At 41.0% G+C, this 16,677-nt stretch overlaps 1 protein-coding gene across 2 annotated transcripts; it reads right to left on the reverse strand.

Moving 5' to 3' along the window:
* Positions 1-294: 294 nt before the first annotated feature.
* Positions 295-6,375, reverse strand: LOC123189605 (uncharacterized). Of its 2 annotated transcripts, none has more exons than XM_044602059.1 (2): positions 6,218-6,375; positions 295-3,501 (listed from the first exon to the last, which is right to left on the reverse strand). In XM_044602059.1, exon 2 carries the CDS (start codon positions 3,425-3,427, stop codon positions 668-670), a length of 2,760 nt encoding a protein of 919 aa, XP_044457994.1. In that variant the 5' UTR covers positions 3,428-3,501; positions 6,218-6,375; the 3' UTR covers positions 295-667. The 2 variants fall into 2 exon arrangements, with proteins under 2 accessions (XP_044457994.1, XP_044457993.1); XM_044602058.1 differs by having other exon boundaries at positions 295-3,473; positions 6,218-6,374.
* Between the last annotated feature and the right edge of the window lie 10,302 nt (positions 6,376-16,677).

Below are 16,677 nucleotides of genomic sequence, written 5' to 3' on the forward strand. Positions count from 1 at the left end.
TTATTTTTTCCAGAAAATGGTGACATTTGTGCATCGAATAGACGCTTCGGCATTATCATATCTGTTATTAGTCTTCCCTTTTTTTTGTTGCTGGAATGTTATTGGCCTTCCTGACAGAGGTATTTGACATATACAACAGTAAATTTTCAGGCAGTATCCTTTGGTACAAGGTGCATCGCAGGTGCACCATTACTAGTTCAACGATGAAAAGCTGTGCCCGTCCTAGTTCTAGGAAGGCACCACAGCTCGAATGGTTGGGGCATCGAGAAAACCAAGAACAAGATGAATGGGAGCAACAGTTACGCCACAGTATCCCATCCCGGTGATGGATGAACACAAAGCTATTGTTAGATTTGATTTTACAGAGATTTTCGAGGACCCATCACCGTGGCCTTCGCGGTTACAGTAAACTACTATGAGAAAAAGGAAGAGTGGCAGTTCAATAACCAGACTAAAAATAAAGAACACCAACTGCAACAAATGCCAAGTCGCTAACTACTAGTCCCTAATAAGTGTCGTGGTTTTAGTTCAGAGTACTAGATCTTAGCGGTACTGCTGCAGGAGTAAAACGAGTACAGAATAACATCACTGATACATGGAGAACTCCAGGCAGAACCTTCCGTCCTGTAATTCCATCAGGAAAAGAGGCTTCCAAGAGATTCACAATTCAATCAGTCAGGAGAAACTTCTCCGGCACGGAATAAGGATCCAGCTCCAAACAGCCTCGAAGCTTGCCTCCTCCTTCGTTTGTCAGATGGAAGCAAGGGATCTGGTGAGAGAACTTCAGGTACTCATCCTTGCCTATGGTCTCCACAGTTGTCTCCTTTGTAAATACTGCCCTGTAACCATCAACCTTTCTTAACAGCCGAACTCGTATGGACGAATTAGTGTGGCAGAATATCTCCACCAACTGATAGTCACAGCTGCTAAAATGGCGTGCAGTCCATCCAGCCTTCCAGTCCTTGTAAACGGCCCAGACCTCACCAAGGCGAGGCACGATTTCATATTCGTTTCGTCTGCCAGTTGGTCTAGCAAGCACAAGACGAGAAAAGCATTCTGCTATTTCTGCACCAGTGTAAGTCATAAGGCCCTGCGCAGTGGAAACCTTAAAGGTTCCGCAGCCAACAGGCCGATCTTCTGTCACCAGTCTTCTCTCCTCCTCTCCCCGGGGGCATGCATCAAGCCATCTTGCTTGTACTTTGTTGTTCTTGAGATCAACACTCTCTATGAAGGCATAGTAATTGGGGAACTTATCGATATCGCTGTAGATGGACCAGATCTGCCCAGGTCCGAACTTGGGAAGCAGTCTTGTTTCTGAAAATTCATAGAACTCTGAATCCGGACATTCATATTCTGTTCGGACAATATCTTCAGATTTCTCACCAACATGTGTACATTCTACAGCAGATGGAGTGTTATGCTCTGTCTTCTCTTCTTTTGGCATCTTTGCAAACGTCCATGTGTTCATGCATGTCGCATCTTGCTTCTCTCCGTACCTAACGGATCCCTTGCGAGAGTTATTTCCACCTGATGAACCAGGACATTTGGCATCAAACTCCTGACATTTTGCTGAACTTTTTTCCAGGACAACAGAAGCAAAGGCCTCTTCCAAATGAAGGGGGAGTGCTGCAGGATCGAGCTCAAGACTTCCTTGTGGAACGCCTTCTCTTTCAGTTCCACACATCAGATGATGAGGGACACAATGTGAAAACCTCAGTGTGCTATCCCGCGGTATCGGGTACGCACTTCCCTCTTTTGACTGCATAAATAAGCTGACGAAACCTTTTATTTTTACAAGCGGCATGACGATGATGCTAGTTCCTGTAGTGAAATCAGAGACAACTTGAACAACCTCATACTCATAGTTTGTGTGGTTGCCAGCATCTGAACCCCAACCAATGTCCCATCCCTTAAAAAGGGCCCAAACTTCACCTTTCCTAGGATATATATCATAGGAGTTTCTCATCTTGCTTTTCTGACAGGAAATAGTATGAGAGAACATGCAAGTTTCTTGAGCTGTTTCTGATTTTCCACGCCTGAAATGTCCACAAGCAACAGGCAGTTCCCCACAAGACCAAGCCAGCTCCTCTTTATTTGTGGGATCAAACTCCAGCCAAATAAAGTGTACCATAAACTTGGGGGCCCTCTTTACCTTTGTAATTCGAGCATAAGATCTTGGCATACAGCTTCGACTATCATAGACAGCCCAGACCTGGTTCATTCTAAACTGATTTACACCTCGAAGTTGGTCAAAGTTGAAAAATTCAGGACATGATACTTTTGCTTGAACAATATGACCAGATAGCTCATCAACATCTGTACCTCCTACAGAAAATGGAGTGTTATGTCCTCTGTTCTCAGCCGCCGGTGTCTTTGTAAAGATCCCTGCATTTGTGCACGTAGCATGTTGCCTCTCCCCAACCTTCATGGATCCCTTGTGAGAATTATTTCCACTGGATGAGCCAGCATATTTGGCATCAAACTTCAGGCCTTTTAGTGAACTGCTTTCTGGAACAACACAGGTAAGAGCCTCTGCCAAGTTAAGGGGAAGAGCTGTAGGATCAAGCTCCAGAGCTCCTTCTGGAATGCCTTCACTTTCAGCTCCACTCATCAAATGATACGGGACGCAATGTGAGAACCATACCGTGTCCTCCTGAGGTATCAGGTATGGAGTGGCCTCTTTAGACTGTATAAATAAGCTAATAAAGACTTTTATCTTTACAAGCGGAATGACAACGATACTGGTGCCTGTCGTGAAATCAGAGAGGACCTGAACAACTTCATATTTGTAGTTCTTTTGGTTGTGAGCATCTGAACTCCAACAAATATCCCATCCCTTGAGAAGGGCCCAAACTTCACCTTTCCTAGGATATATCTCATAAGAGTTCCTTCTACCAGTGAATATGGCATGTACAGGATGAGAAAAGTGTTTCGTGTCGGTGTAAATCGTAATACCACGGGTGGTGGAGACCCTATATGTTCCGCACCCAACAGTTCGATCTTCTACCAATCTTTTCTCCACCTCCCCATCAGGACAAACTTCCAGCCATCTTGCATGTACTTTATTGTTCTTGAGATCAACTTTCTGTATCAAGGCATAGCAGTTGGGACACTTATCTTTGTCACTGTAGAGTGCCCAGACCTGCCCAGGTTCGAACTTCTGAAGCGATCTAATTTCTGAAAATATTCCTGCATTTTTCCACACCCCAGCAAACTGTTGATCTGGACCAGAAGGAGCAGGTTGCTCAGTTGAAACATGTGCTATAAAGGGCTTCGAGCAATTCTGGCAGCGGACAAATTTCAACAAAATTGCATGGTGGTACTGATATTTGGTGCCACAAGTTGGACAGATGGTCCAAAATGTTTGTGGCTTTGCAGAGTTTGAGCCACGCAGCTGTTGTCGTTGACACTCATTATGGAGACTCATAGTAGTATGAAGTGAGATATACTACTTCCAGATAACAAAGGACAAACTGTAGACCAAAAAAGTAACTTGTGAGCCTGCAAAACACAGAATTATGATAACGAGTACACTCTAAAACAGAAGGACAGAAGCGCTTCTTGCTAGTATACAACAAGCAACAAAAGAACAACACTCGCTTTCTTGCCACCCTAAAAAACAAAATTAAATCAGAAGGAAGTAATATTTTTTAGCTATTGTTTCCAACATCAAATACCTGGTTTTTTCATATGTTGCATTATCTATTTATGTTTCATAAGATAAGGCAATAGGCTAAACATGTGGCAGATCAGTTTCTAGATGTATGTGCTCAACTGATCAGAAAGCACTCCCGCCCAGCAGGGTTCAGTTTCCTATATTCCAGTAAATTCTGCATATCACTGGAGGTTAGTCGCCATGGTTCTCCGGTGGATTGTGGTTAACGTGTATTTTGCTCTCCTTTTTGGTATCTTTCTCAGTATTTTTATGAAGGACAATTACAACTCCACCATAGGTGCCTTGTACTCTCTGCCTTCTCTGGTGTTCTTCTAATGCACAATGACACGCATTTAGATGCGTGTTCGAAAAGAAGAAAAAAGGACAATGACAACTGATAGCTTGGGAAGATAATAAAGCCACTCCATCCACTACAAAACGAAGAAAAATAATGGTGACCTTCATCAGTGACTTCAGTGAGTGGAATCACTTAATACATCAGATGTCTCTCTACCTTCTGTGCAAGTTCAGTTATTACACATCAAATTTGTCTTTATTCGATCATGTATTTCTTTAATGGTCTAATTTCTATTTCTTGATTCTTTTTATTAGATAAAGGAAATGGTCACGTCGTCGTACTCTAGTTATCACCCAAACTACAATACGCGCAGTCCACTCATCAGTGGCCGGTTCTTCAAGCTCCACTGGAGAACTCCCTTACAAACTCTAAAGCTAATAATCACCTCCATTGGCTGTGAACCTCACCACCAACCATGCCATCTACTGCTACTTCTTGCTGGTTGCTTTATGTTATACTGGTTGAGCGAACCGATTTTGATAATCAGTGGATGTAATATAAACGATTCTGGAATTAAGAGCCAAACATGTTTTACTTTAATACCAGCTGGTGTTGTATCGATGGGACTGCAGATGCTTAAAAAGGAAGTGGCATGTGGATACAGATAAATATACTACAAGCAAGGGCACTGGATGTCGTACATGGACGAATTAAATTCAGAAAAATAAGACAGAATTTGCAGAAGCAAATCTTTCGTAGCAAGTTCTACAAGCTTTTTCTTCATATATATTTACTACAATGAAGAATAACATTTCGCAGCTTTTATATCTCGTAACAAAGTTTCAACGATATCGTGTGTAAATGTAATCGTTGGTGTCCTTGAAAATTGGCAGCATAATTTAACAAAAGCCTGAACCAAGAGCACATATTTTCTGTACAAAGCAATGTGATTGAGAAAGCATGCCAACGAAGATTCTAATAAGGTGTCTTTAAGTTCATTAGCCATGGATTAGTGAAATATTTTTACTATAATCATCACCATATTATACAAAGGAGAAAAGTAAAGTGAACGATCATAACATAACCAGCTAGGATTTAAACTATAATAACAGGCTCAAACATAGTGATGACTTGGTTCAAAATATATTGGGATTTGAGAGGTTTGGTCATTAAGTTGTGGCACCACTAACTGATGCCAAATGGCCAGAGGCAATATCTTGTCATGCAGATGTAGTGATGACAAACAAGCAGATGCATAGAAATAAAATTATTTAGAATGCAGTCCAGCATGTAAATTAGCAGAGGAAACAGAGTTATGTGTATCTGCTTGTGCATGTGCGTTTCAAAGAACGATAAGGTTGTAAACGGAAAATCAAGAGTTCATACTTACTGCAAGCCACGGGAAAATGTGTCTCGTTAATGTTTGTTTTCGACTTACCAGTGTGCTCACAATCGTACAAACTTAAAAAATATAAATGGCACATGCAACCACCAACCAATATCATTCTTATTATTACTTTGCTCCATCTCATCAGCACAGAAAGGATAGGAAGCTAAGAGAAATAAACAGAACAGTTTTCAGTTTTCACCCTTGATATTTTTCCGAAACAGAGGCAAGAGCTTCGCCTTGTCTCATTAACTAAGAAGATTGTTGCCCCATTAATCAGAGGAAAACTGTACAACAACCAGAATCTGCCTATTCGTCTTTCCCTCCAAAAGAACAGAGAAACAAAACTCTAGTTTGATAACAAAATTAGGGGGTGTATATAATTGTTATTTCAAGAAACAAAACTCTAGTTCTGCACCCTCTTTTTTGCTAAAAAAAATCAATTTGCCCTGTTTTTGCTATGAAAAACATCCCCCCTCCCCTTTTCCCCATAACAGAGAAAGATTCTGCACATCGGAATTCAGAAGCCCACTTTGACAATACAGAAGCATGTTTCCCAAACAACGAGACCAACAGAGATATCACGCCTTCGGTGCCTAGGAGTCTGAACAAACTGAGCTCATTCACGGCTACGAGCTTGGTGATCGGCGTGACGAAGCAACCCAAAATCAGCGCGTGAAAGGGAACGGCTCAAGTTCCTCCGAACCCTAGCCGATCAAAAAGGAGATCCTAGATATCCAACCCAGCAGCCATCCAGATTTGCCCCCAAAAATCCAAAACCATCACGTCAGGACCTACGCTGTTCAATCAAATGCGGAGCCTTTTGTTGTCTCAGCGCATGCACGGGAGGTGACGGGAGGGGAGACAATGCACATACCTAAATCGTCGACGGCCGGCAATGCGCGACGATGGGGACCTGCGGCGGATGGCAGCGGCAGGGCGAGGCCGACCGGACCGACGAGGAAGAGGAGGGGAAGAGGCAGAGCGCAGAGGGGGTTTAGTAGGAGGGGAAGTGAGGAAGGACGGTATGGAAATGCTGGATGCATGACATGAACCAACCAAGATTAATGCTGGGTTTACTTATTTTTTAAAGGATCCCACACTTTATTAATTAGAAACTACTACTCCCTCCGTCACGGTTTAGAAGGCGCACATAGAAATTCTCTGGGACCTAGGTGGTTATCTATTGGTTGTGGGATGGGCTAAAAAATAGCATTCACACTACGCATGCATATAGAAATAGTATATCGAAGTACTAATTAGCTACTAGAAATAAATGCAATGCGCCATAAACCTTGTTTATTGTGGAAACGCACGCAAATTTAACTGCGTCTTCTAAAGCGTGACGGAGGAAGTACCTCCGTCCTGGTTTATTGGTCCCCATTGTACTTCGTGCCAAATTTTGACCGTAAATTTAACTAATAAAATGTTCATGCACGTCACAAAAAATTATATCATTGAAAACAATGTTCAAGTACGAATCCAGCGATATAATTTTTATTGACATGCATTAACATTTTGTTAGTTAAATCTTTGGTCAAAATGTGGCACAAAATACAATGGGGACCAATAAACTAGGACGGAGATAGTATGTTCAGACTAGCCACAATGGGTAGTAACATAGAGTAGTAACATAAACATGTTACTAGTCTATCTTACTACCTCTACAGTGGGGAGTAACATATGTGTCGTAACATGCAACACTTCATTTATTAAGCTATAGAGACATCTTGCCTTGATATGTGTGATGTTACTCATACTACTAGTAACTAGCTATGTTACTACTTTGCTCTCCTTCTTCATTTATTGTTTGCCATATCACCTATTTTATCTAGATATGTGTAATGTTACTACCTATGTTACTTCCATTGTGGGTAGTCTTATAGGGATACAAAGGGAGTCATGAGGGGATAGAAACCACAAATGGCAACCCTGCGAAAGTGAGATAGAAAATTTCACAAGGTTGTGGGCCTCTAGATTCGAAGCACGACCTTCAAATACAAAATCACAACTAGCAAAATACCCTCTTTTATTATTTTATCTCCTTGACGACTGTGATATGGGGGCCTCCTATCCCCTTTTTGATGTCATCCACAATCGGCTTGCAGTCACATGCAATCACCAAGTGATCCAAAGATAAATCAGCCGCAAGTGCCAAGGCCTCACGACAAGCAATGGACTCTAAAATTGTAGGATTTATAACCCCAGGTAGAACAATTGCTGAGGACCCGAGGTACTAACCATGTTCATCCCTGCACACTGCTGCCGGAGCTCCAACACGCCTATCATGGGACAGACCCACATCTACATGGATTTTAACATGTCCACTTGGAGGTGCTTTCCAAGAGCTCCGCCTCATTGTCACATGTGCGCGTCCAGCCGGAGTGGAAGTGCTAACAATCATATTCACATCATCCAACTCAGTAATGAAGCTTTCTATGAAGCGATGAGTCGACATTGGGCTTTGAAATATTGACTCGTGTATAGCTTTTCTACACGCAGTCCATATTGCCCAAAGAGTGACGACCATCTTTACAAACTCCATATGTGATAATGCATCCATCATGTTAAAGAGCCTACTGTTTAGCACTGGGTTCTTGAGACTCAACAATATGATCAGTTAATTCCTCGTCACCTAAGGCCCACACACACCTCAATGTTGTGCAATCAATCAACGAGTGCCTCCATGAATCAGCTGCTCCACATAGTTGGCAAGAATCTGTGTCACACATGTTTCTATGGTGGCGAACGTCCTCTGACGACAAAGAATGTCTTGCGAGCCTCCAAAGAAAAGTTCTAATTTTTCCTGGAACTTTGGTGTTCCACAAAGATGACCAGCACTTCTCCGCTGCCGTGCTATTGGATGAATCTCCTCTATCGAGCAAGTTATCTCTCATATTTCTCAAATTCACCAACATTCGATATGCCGACCTGACAGAAAATGCACCTTTCTTTTCAAATTGCCATGCCCAGAAGTCAGTCATTGGTGTCGTGCAAAGAGGTATATTCTTTATAACTTGAATATCAGACGGAAGAAAAAACTGGTGCAACTTACCATATCTCCAAGCTGCTGAGGTATTGTCAATCAATTCGCTAACCAAAACAGGGGGGTCGCTAGCTAGGCAAAGTAGTGGCCTCATCGACGAGTCTCTTGGTATCCAATTGTCTGCCAAATACAGGTGTTTGAACCATCCCCAATACGCCTTATAATACCTTGCGAGAGCACGTCTCTACCTTCTAGGATTGACCTCCATACCTGAGACTGGTGTGATCCCAATTCGGCCGTCAGAATGTCATTGTTTGGGTAGTAGACAGATTTAAGCAACCGCGCGCAAAGTGAATCAGGCACTGTGAGCAGGCGCCACGATCGATGAGCCAATAAGGCTAAATTGAAGAGCATGTCCCTAAATCCCAATCCGCCACACTTCTTCGGTTGAGTCATAACTCTCCAGGAAACCCAGTGTGGTTTTCGTTGACCCTCTTTGCTGCCCCAGAAGAACTGGCAAATGAGCTTATTCAGCTTTTCACATAAACCTCGTGGCAATTTAAAGCATGAGATTGAGAAAACCGGGACGGCTTGTGCTACTGATTTAATAAGAATTACTTTGCTTGCTGCAGAAATAGTTTTCTCAATCCAACCTTTCACCTTAGACCATAACCTATCTTTCAGATACTTCAAAACACCCATCCTTAATGCTGGGTTTACTAGCCATGTCCATGTTGGTCAGTTGGTCAAAAGATCACGCCCTTTCAGATATGGTTTAATTCTCTTGATCCTGGTTGTGTGCATAGTCCCCAGGATATGATTTACTACTTCTCTGCTAAATATTTCCCTGCTCATAAGAAACAAGCTACTTTAAAGGAAATATACAACTTTGTGCAAATTAAAGAAGAGAGTCTCCCGCAAGCTTGGTGGAGGCTTCTCAAGTTACTTAATACTTTGCTTGATCATCCTCTTAAGAAAAATGAAATACTTGATATCTTTTACAATGGACTAACTGATGCTTCCAGAGATTACTTGGATAATTGTGCTGGTTCTCTTTTCAGGGAAAGAACACCGGATGAAGCTGAAATCTTATTGAATAATATGTTGACAAATGAAAATAATTGGGCACCTCCTGAGCCAGCTCCTGATCCAGATCCTGCTCCAATTAATGATGCTATTCCTAAACCAACTCCGAAGAAGAGAGGTGTTCTATTTCTCAGTCCCGAAGATATGCAAGAGGCAAAGAAATCTGTGAAAGAAAAAGGTATTAAAGCTGAAGATGTTAAGAATTTACCTCCTATTGAAGAAATACATGGTCTTAATTTACCGCCTATTGAAGAAGCATATGATCTTAACCCTTTATTTATTGAAGAACCTCCAGACCTCGATAACCCGACACAGGTAGTAAAGGTAAATTCTCTATATAGATATGATAAAGCTGAAATCCCTCCTGCTAAAATTGCTAGTCAATGCTTGGATGAGTTTGATAATTTTATGTTTAAGCAAGAAGACTTCAATGCTTATTTTGGTAGACAATTAAAACAAGATGCTGATATGATTAAATATTTGGGTGATTATATGGCTAATATTAGAGGTGAACTTAAACTTGTTAGCAAACATGCTTCTATGGTTACCACTCAAGTAGAACAAGTACTTAAAGCTCAAAAGGAATTGCTCAATGAGATAAATAGTAAGAAAAATAATTATGCTGTTAAAGTGGCTACTAGAACTAGTAGAATGACTCAGGAACCTTTGTATCTTGAAGGCCACCCTAAGAGAATTGAGCAAGATTCTCAGAGAAATAATATTGATGCCCAGTTCTTCTAAAAAGAAGAAAAAGAAAAATTATAGAACTGTGCAAACCTCTAGTGAACCTATTGCTGAACAACCTGATAATCCAAATGATATCCCTATGTCTGATGCTGAAACACAATCTGGCAATGAACATGAACCTAATGAAAATGTTAATGAGGATGTTCATAATAATGCTCAACCTAGTAATGATAATGATGTAGAAATTGAACCTGCTGTTGATCTTGATAACCCACAATCAAAGAATCAACGTTATGATAAGAAAGATTTTGTTTCTAGGAAACATGGTAAAGAAAGAGCCACTTGGGTTCAGAAACCCATGACTTTTCCTCCCAAACCATCCAAGAAAAAGGATGATGAGGATTTTGAGCGCTTTGCTGAAATGATTAGACCTATCTTTTTGCGTATGTGATTGACTGATATGCTCAAAATGAATCCTTATACTAAGTACATGAAAGATATTGTTACAAATAAAAGAAAGATACCAGAAGCTGAAATTTCCACCATGCTTGCTAACTATACTTTGAAGGGTGGAATACCAAAGAAACTTGGAGATCCAGGAGTACCTACTATACCATGCTCCATTAAAAGAAACTATGTTAAAACTGCTTTATGTGATCTTGGAGCCGGTGTTAGTGTTATGCCTCTCTCTTTATATTGTAGACTTGACTTGAATAAGTTGACACCTACTGAAATATCTTTGCAAATGGCTGATAAATCAACTGCTATACCTGTCGGTATTTGTGAGGATGTGCCTGTTGTGGTTGCAAACGTTACTATTTTAACGGACTTTGTTATTCTTGATATTCCTGAGGACGATAGTATGTCTTTTATTCTTGGAAGACCTTTCTTAATACTACAGGGGCTGTTATTGATTGCAACAAAGGCAATGTCACTTTTCATGTTAATGGTAATGAGCATACGGTACACTTTCCGAGGAAACAACCTCAAGTTCATAGTATTAATTCTATCAGAAAAATTCCATCGATTATATTTGGAGGTTCTGAATTTCCTCTTCCTACTGTCAAGAAGAAATATGATATACTTATTATTGGGGATGTGCATATCCCCGTTGAGGTAACCTAGTGTTATTCGAAATTTCTCCGGTTTCATGTTAATCGGAATGAGTTTGTTAACAAGACTTGATCAACCTTGTTAGTGGATTCCTTTTGACGAGCATGAGATGGATGAAACTAGAAGCACAACCTTCTGTACCCTCTTTATACTTTCTATTATTTAGTTGAAATAAAGTAAAAATAGTATTTTTTGTCTGTTTCCTGATTTATCCGTGCAATATAAAAATGTCCCCAAAATAAAAGTTCTCCAAATGACCTGAAAATTAAATATGATTTTTCTAGAATATTTGAGGATTTATGGAACAAAGAACACACCAGGGGGCCAACCACCTTGCCACGAGGGTGGAGGGCGCGCCCCCCTGCCTCGTGGGCCCACGGTGGCCCTCCTCCACTTATTCCTGCACCCATCCTCTTCTTCTTCCTCCCACAAACACGAAAAACCAACTCAAGCACGAGTTCCAGTCCTCTTTGCTGCCATTTTCGATCTCCTTGCTCAAAGCACCTCTCACAAAACTGCTTGGGGAGATTGTTCCTTGGTATGTGACTCCTCCATTGGTCCAATTAGTTTTTGTTCTAGTGCTTTACTCATTGCAATTTTTTGCTGCTTAGGTGACCCTGTTCTTGAGCTTGCATGTCAAATTTATAAGGTCAAAAGTAGTTTTCATGCATGATATAGGCCCTAGGCACTTGTAGGAGTGGTTGCTATCAATATTATTGAGTTTGGTTTACTTTTATTTTGAAGTTACTAAAAATTTCAGAATTTTTCAGAAAATGATGAGGATATTATTGAGGGGCTCATCGAGCCAAAGCTCGAAGGAAAAGGCACCGAAGCCTAAGTATAATTTTCCGCGCACTGCGGAGGTTCGGGTGTGTGAATGGCCTTCTGAGGATTTCTTAAGAGCAACCGGGATTTATGAAGATTTTCATGAGTTGGCTCAGACTACAGGCCTTACCACTTTCCTCCATGACCAATGCGATCAGTATCTCTTACTCACAAATACCTTTGTGCAAAACTTTCATTTTCATTCTAAGAACTCACCACCTATGGTGGAATTTCATTTATATGATGAGCATAAGGAGATGTCACTTTATGATTTTTGTCGGATTTGTTTAGTCCGTTTTGGGGGCAAGACAGAAGAACCACATCTTGATGATGTGGAGGGATTTATTGACACTATCACTGTAGGGGAAACAAGGAAGGTTTCCCATGCATGGATCACTAGCATACATTTTCCTGTTTTACGCTACTTTGCATTATTTGCTAGTTGTTGCTTAATTGGTCGCGGAAACTGTGGAAACCTGAGTATCCCTGATATTATTATTTTGCACCATGGCTTATACGGTGATAACTCTTTTAGTATGTGCGGCATTATTGCTAGACGGTTAAGTATGAACCGTACTAAGGGTCCCATCTTTGGAGGCATCTATGCTACACGCCTAGCTGCACATTTTAACATACCTATTAGGCATGCTGAGAAGGAAGAAAAAGTGCTGCCTCGTGTTTATCTAGATTATAAAAGTATGGTGGCACATGATTTTATTATTAAGAATAGGGCAGGAGAGCTTAAATATCAATTGTTCTTTAATAAACATCATCCTGAGACTATTACCTTGCCTGCTCCTTCTTTGTTTGATTTGACTGTAGGCACGTACCTTGTTCCGTTGATGGCTATTCACGCCTACCGAAACCCTGCACCAGCTGAGGAGCCAGAATCGGAACCACAATTTGATCCTTCACGACAGTCTAACTATCAGTGGGATCCGGAGATGATTGCCAGCCAGTGGCAATCTGAGCCTTCTTCTTCCTCATCGCAGTACGACCCCAACTATTATTATGGATATCAGCCAGGCTAGCCGTGGCCACAAACCAACTTAGGCCAAAATCCTAAGCTTGGGGGAGTACGTGTTTCTCACCGACATTACATTTATGTTCACACACACTCATTGCTAGATGTCGGTGCTCATACTTTTTCATTGTTATCATCCATGCTAGTTTATTTCCTTATATGCTTTCTTCTTGTGTGTTTAATAAACCTTAAGAAAAAACCAAAAAAATTAGTTGTAGCTTTTAATTAATTTAATTTCCATGCTTGTAGTAGTAATTGAAAAGAAAACCCAAAAATATTTCCTGTTCTTCTTTTGCTTGTTGGGAGCTTTCCCGTGTAAATAGTTTTATTTCTTTTCTTTCTTTGGGGGTCAATAGGAGAAGACCATAATTAAATTGTTGAAGTGGCTCTTATATGCTTTATTGTTGATTTAACCAAGAGCCCATATTGCTTTGCCTTCTCCTGTTTATTAAATGCTCACAGATTCCAGCTTAGTCCAATGCACACACACTCTTATTATTATTCAGATCGTTCGGTCATGCAAGTGAAAGGCAATTATGATGATATATGATGGACTGACTGAGATGAGAAAAGCTGGTACGAACTCGACCTCTTTTGTTTTTGTAAATATGATGAGTTCATCATTCTTGATTCAGCTTGTTATGAATAAACATGTTTGCAATGACAATTAGAGATCATAGTTGCTTGTGCCATGCTTGATTAGCTATGAGTTATAATGGTTTACCTTGCGTGCCAACATGCTATTGAGATGGTTATGATGTAGTATGATGGGGTGGTATCCTCCTTTGAATGATTTAAGTGACTTGACTTGGCACATGTTCACGCATGTAGTTGAAACAAATCAACATAGCCTTCACGATATTTATGTTCATGGTGGATTATATCCTACTCATGCTTGCATCCAATGTTTATTAATTTGAATGCATGTACATGGCTGTTGTCGCTCTCTAGTTGGTCGTTTCCCAGTCTTTTGCTAGCCTTCACCTGTACTAAGTGGGAATACTGCTTGTGCATCCAATCCCTTAAACCCCAAAGTTATTCCAGATGAGTTCACTATACCTTCCTATATACGGTATCTACCTGCCGTTCCAAGTAAATTTGTATGTGCCAAACTCTAAACCTTCAAATAATCATCCTGTTTTGTATGCTCGAATAGCTCATGTATCAACGAGGGCTTCCTATATCTTCCATGCTAGGCGGGTTATTCTCAAGAGGAGTGGACTCCGCTCCTCACTCACGAGAAAATGGCTGGTCACCGGGATGCCCAGTCCCATGCTTTATGCAAACTAAATCAAAAATAATTGCAAAACAAAACTCCCCCTGGGACCTGATGTATGTTGGAATCACTCGTTGTTTTGAGCAAGCCATGTGTTGATGTTTGTTGGTGGAGGGGGGGGGGTATAAACTTTACCATTCTGTTTGGGAACCGCCTATAATGTGTGTAGCATGGAAGATATCGCCATCTCTTGGTTGTTATGTTGACAATGAAAGTATACCACTTAAAATATTATTCACCTCTATTTCAAAACCGAGCTTTGGCATCTCTACAAATCCCTGCTTCCCTCTACGAAGGGCCTATCCATTTACTTTTATGTTGAGTCATCACCCTCTTATTAAAAGCACTAGCTAGAGAGCGCAGCTGTCATTTGCATTCATCACTGTTAATTTATATTGGGTGTGACTATGATTGGATCTCTTTTACCATGAATTACAATGTCTAGTCAGTTCTTGATCTTTAAAGGTGCTCTGCATTTATGTTTTGCGGTCTCAGAAAGGGCTAGCGAGATACCATCTTGTTATATCATATTATGATTGTTTTGAGAAAGTGTTGTCAGCCGAGATTTATTATTATGGCTTGCTAGTTGATTATGCTATTGATATGGGTAATCATGAGACCTAAGAATTATTGCAAATATGGTTAGTTATAATCTTTGCTGAAAACTTGAATGCTAGCTTGCCATATTTACAACAACAAGAGCAAACAGAGTTTGTAAAAGTTTTTCTTTATTTCTTTCAGTTTGTCAACTGAATTGCTTGAGGACAAGCAAGGGTTTAAGCTTGGGGGAGTTGATACGTCTCCGTCGTATCTACTTTTCCAAACACTATTGCCCTTGTTTTGGACTCTAACTTGTATGATTTGAATGGAACTAACCCGGAATGAGGCTGTTTTCAGCAGAATTTCCATGATGTTGTTTTATGTGCATAAAAGAAAAGTTCTCGGAATGACCTGAAACTCCACGGAATATCTTACAATAAATAGTAAAAAATCCCCGCCAAAGATGAAGACCAGGGGGCCCACACCCTTTCCACGAGGGTGGGGGGCGCGCCCCTACCTCGTGAGCCCCTTGGAGACCTCCCGACTCCAAGTCCAACTCTATATATCTGCTTTCGGGGAGAAAAAAATAAGAGAGAAGATTTCATCGCGTTTTACGATACGGAGCCGCCACCGAGCCCTAAAACCTCTCGAGAGGGCTGATCTGGAGTCCGTTCGGGGCTCCGGAGAGGGGGATTCATCGCCGTCATCATCATCAACCATCCTCCATCACCAATTTCATGATGATCACCGCCGTACGTGAGTAATTCCATCATAGGCTTGCTGGACGGTGATGGGTTGGATGAGATTTATCATGTAATCGAGTTAGTTTTGTTAGGGTTTGATCCCTAGTATCCACTATGTTCTGAGATTGATGTTGCTATGACTTTGCTATGCTTAATGCTTGTCACTAGGGCCCGAGTGCCATGATTTCAGATCTGAACCTATTATGTTTTCATCAATATATGAGAGTTCTTGATCCTATCTTGCAAGTCTATAGTCACCTATTATGTGTTATGATCCGTTAACCCCGAAGTGACAATAATCGGGATACTTACCGGTGATGACCGTAGTTTGAGGAGTTCATGTATTCACTATGTGCTAATGCTTTGTTCCGGTTCTCTATTAAAAGGAGGCCTTAATATCCCTTAGTTTCCATTAGGACCCCGCTACCACGGGAGGGTAGGACAAAAGATGCCATGCAAGTTCTTTTCCATAAGCACGTATGACTATATTCGGAATACATGCCTACATTACATTGATGAATTGGAGCTAGTTCTGTGTCACCCTATGTTATGACTGTTACATGCTGAACCGCATCCGACATAATTATCCATCACTGATCCGATGCCTACGAGCTTTCCATATACTGGTTTACGCTTATTTACTTTCTCGTTGCTATTGTTACAATCACTACAAAATACCAGAAACATTACTTTGCTTTCGTTACTGTTTTGTTACCGTTACCATCACTATCATATTACTTTTCTACTAAACACTTTGCTACAGATACTAAGTTTCTAGGTGTGGTTGAATTGACAACTCAGCTGCTAATACTTGAGAATATTCTTTGGCTCCCCTTGTGTCGAATCAATAAATTTGGGTTGAATACTCTACCCTCGAAAGCTGTTGCGATCCCCTATACTTGTGGGTCATCATCGGCTCTTGTTTAAGATACACCTCACAGAGCACTTGGAAGTTACAGATGTTCGATATGGAATTGGGCCCAATATCTTGGGGGTGGAGTTTGAAAAGTGGAGGACCTCTCTGAAGAACTTTGAGCCGGGCGGTGAGAAGCCACGG

The sequence above is a fragment of the Triticum aestivum genome, chromosome 2A (genome assembly GCF_018294505.1).
Source record: "Triticum aestivum cultivar Chinese Spring chromosome 2A, IWGSC CS RefSeq v2.1, whole genome shotgun sequence".
In the NCBI taxonomy this organism is placed as follows: domain Eukaryota; kingdom Viridiplantae; phylum Streptophyta; class Magnoliopsida; order Poales; family Poaceae; genus Triticum; species Triticum aestivum.

What these genes read in the sequence shown, in the direction of transcription:
- LOC123189605 (XM_044602059.1), bottom strand. Translation starts at nt 3,427, where the DNA reads ATGAGTCTCCATAATGAGTGTCAACGACAACAGCTGCGTGGCTCAAAC.